Source organism: Acanthisitta chloris, unplaced genomic scaffold, assembly GCF_000695815.1.
Source record: "Acanthisitta chloris isolate BGI_N310 unplaced genomic scaffold, ASM69581v1 scaffold23219, whole genome shotgun sequence".
NCBI lineage: Eukaryota > Metazoa > Chordata > Aves > Passeriformes > Acanthisittidae > Acanthisitta > Acanthisitta chloris.
Window position 1 is genome coordinate 659 of NW_008693399.1, and position 3028 is coordinate 3686.

Below are 3028 nucleotides of genomic sequence, written 5' to 3' on the forward strand. Positions count from 1 at the left end.
CTGGCCAACAGCCAGGGCTGTTCCATTTCAGAGAGTCTGGGCTCCAGGGAAGGTCAGGGCTGGCTGCCTCCAGCTGAACTGTCCCCTGGGATATCTGCACCAACACAGCTGAGCACTGAATTCAGAGGATCCAAACTCACAGGAGTCATACAGTTGATAGAAACCACAGCAGCCTCAGGAGAGGCTGCAGTCAGTGGGACCCAACATCAGTGGCACGGGGGTACCATGTCAGGCTCTGCATGAGAGCATCAGCTCAGCAGGGAATGTGGGAAATCCCAGAGCTTTTGGGTCTCACAGGCATCGACTGCACCCTCACCCCATCCCTGTCAGCACAGCCTCACTGTGCTCTGGGAGGAAACCCAGGGCCTGGCTGGGACAGCTGTAGTGGCAGCAGCTCAGGGCTGTGAGCTGCCCTCGGGGTCTCTATGGACAGTGGTGGAGGAGCTCCAGGTCCCAGCCAGGAGTGCTGGCCTGGCAGGAGGGCACAGGCAGTGCCCTTGCTGTGGGAGCTGCTTTCCTGTGGGTGTGGGAACTTGCCAGGTATTTCATAGTAAGGAATGCAGTGTATAAGGATGACTCTGAAGGCATCAGGTGCTGCAGGGCTGAGAGTGGGTTGTACTGTAGTATAATCTACGTGGCCCTGAGATGGAGCTGTCACAGGGCAGCAGCAAAGTCAGGTCTTAATGGCTCAGCTGATCCAACCTGTCAGCCTGGGCAATCCCTCAGCCCCTCCATTCTGACAGTGCCATGGGCAGCTGGAAATTCAGTGTGTTTCTGGAGAAGGTGAGGAAGGTGGTGTCTCCCTGGGACCCTGTCTGGGGAGAGCCCTCAGACCAGTCCCAGCACAGGGAGCTGGTGTCTGACGTGGTTAGGCTGGAAGAGGACCTGGCAGGAGGTGTCAGCAGCTGCAACCAGCATGTTGCTTTTGGGGCTGGAGGACCAGCATGGTGTGGGAGCATTGCCTGGCTGTGATGGTGCAGCTGAGCTGCTCCTTCCTGCTCTGCATGTGTGCTGCTGTCCAGGCTCCCTCCTGGCTAACTGACACCCCAGTCCCAGCACTGGGGCCGTTCCCGTGCTCACTGGTGCCAGGGACATGCAGTGTGTGAGCCCTCAGGGAGCCTCCCATCCCCTCCTACCCCTGCTCAGGGCTGTGTGTGAATCCTAGGGCCCTTGACAGCCAGGTGGGACAGCCCTCCCCTGCCTGCCCCTACAGTGCCCTGCCAGCACAGGGGCCCAGGGCAGGAGGGGCACAGGACTGGGGCAGAGCTGGTGGTGTCAGGAACAGAGCAGCTGCTGCTCCAGTCTGGGTACTGACCCCTGTCCCTGCTGACTGGTGGGTCTGGCAGTTCCCAGCAGTGCTGCAGCAGTGCCTGGGCTGGTCTGTGTGCTGTGGGACAGCAGTGAGGGCTCACCCAGTGGGTGCTGCTGTGGCTGTGCCCCGAGCGGGAGCGTCGGGCCGAGGCGTTCGGGTGCACTGACTGCAGCTTGGTGCGTTCCAGGTGAAACCTTTGTCCTGGGAGATGGCCTCCCAGGGCCCCTGGAGCCTCGCCTGGACCCCATGGACTCTGCCTTGAACTCTGTCAACTCCTCCAGCCACAGCAGGAGCTGCAGAGACTTTCGCCTGCCAGGATACAGGCACCTGCACCAGCCCTGCAGCCTCAGCCAGGGCAGCACCTCTGCCCTGCGCAGGCTTAGCTCTGGGGGTAAGAGCTCAGAACCAGCCCCAAGGGTGCAAAACTGGCAATGAAGCTTCTCTCCCTCCAGTTACACCTCTCCAACTCCAGCAAGTGCCAGGCCTGGCCCTGCACAGCTCACTGCTGGGTCTGGTGGCACCGTGTGGGTGGCAGTGCAGACAGGGCACACTGCTCCGTGGCTGGAGACTGGGGGTACCTGCAGGTCGGGAGAGAGGAAGGAGGAGGCAGGAGCTGAACTGTGTCCAAGTGGGTGTCTGAGTCCATGAAGATGGATCTGGAATGGCTGGGGGGTTGGGAGCTGCCTGGAGGGGCTGGGTGGGAGCTGGGGTGGGAGAGTGGGTGGAGGGGTAAATGACACTTGTCTGTCTGAAAGAAGAGGGACAGGAGAGCTGAACTGGTCACTGCAGCACATGTGGCTGCAGAAGAAGTTATAATTTTAGGTGTGCAGGATCAGTAAAAGCCTCTAAAAAGCTCAGGCTGCTGCTGCCTCCCCCAGCCCTATGGGTGCAGGCAGACCTGAGACCAGGGGCTGTACCATGGTGGGTCAGCTCAGGCTGTGTCACCTGTGGGTCCAGAAAATGCTGCAGTGAAAACATCAACCAACTTTGCTGTGCTGAATGTGCTGAAGGTGTTGGGAGTGGGGGAGGAACTGTGCATGGGGAGAGACATGTTCCCGAAATGGAGATGGGAGTGTGTTCTGCACAGCTGGGAACTGCCAGCTGGTGGGCAAGGAGGAGTGGGAATGGGGGCAGACAAGGAAAAATCGGGGCTGGGAATGAGGAAAGGGCTCAGTATAGAAGGCTGCTCTGGGAAGTCAGGCCTAAGGAGAGGGAATGAGGCTTTGGTACCAGAGCTGTGCCAGGGGGATGTGAGGCACGGCTGGGCTGTGCCCTGCAGTGTGCTGTGGGAGGGGAGGGTCAGTGGTGGGCTCAGGGTGGGTGACATGGCACAGCTGCAGTGATGGTGCTCTCTGCATCCCCAGGCTCCGACAGGTACCTCAGCCCCCGCGACAGCTCCAGGCTCGGCGGCCGCGACCCTTCGGCCTGGACGGTGGAGGAGGTGATGCAGTTCATCAGGGACTCAGACCCACAGCTGGGCCCCCACGCAGACCTCTTCCGCAAGCACGTGAGTGCTCTGCATGTCTGGGTCACGTCTGTGTCACGTGTGTCACATCTGTGTTACATGTGTCGCATCTGTGTCACATCGTGTGTCACATCTGTGTTACGTGTGCCAAACTCCCCCTGAGCTGCAGTGTGAGTTCAGCCCAGACACCAACCCAGGCCTGGGCTGCAGCCAAAGGAGTGTGGCAGCCGGTGAGGGAGGGGATTCTGGCA

At 60.3% G+C, this 3028-nt stretch overlaps 1 protein-coding gene across 1 annotated transcript in view; it reads left to right on the forward strand.

Annotated features, from left to right (window-relative positions):
• Positions 1–1499: 1499 nt before the first annotated feature.
• LOC103810173 (polycomb protein SCMH1-like) overlaps positions 1500–3028 on the forward strand; it is a gene marked incomplete at its 5' end in the record, with an annotated part of 2312 nt that continues 783 nt past the window's right edge. Inside the window, 2 exons of the mRNA XM_009083065.1 lie at positions 1500–1703; positions 2677–2819. Coding sequence (XP_009081313.1) covers positions 1500–1703; positions 2677–2819 — 347 coding nt within the window. The remainder of the gene's footprint in view (positions 1704–2676; positions 2820–3028) is intronic.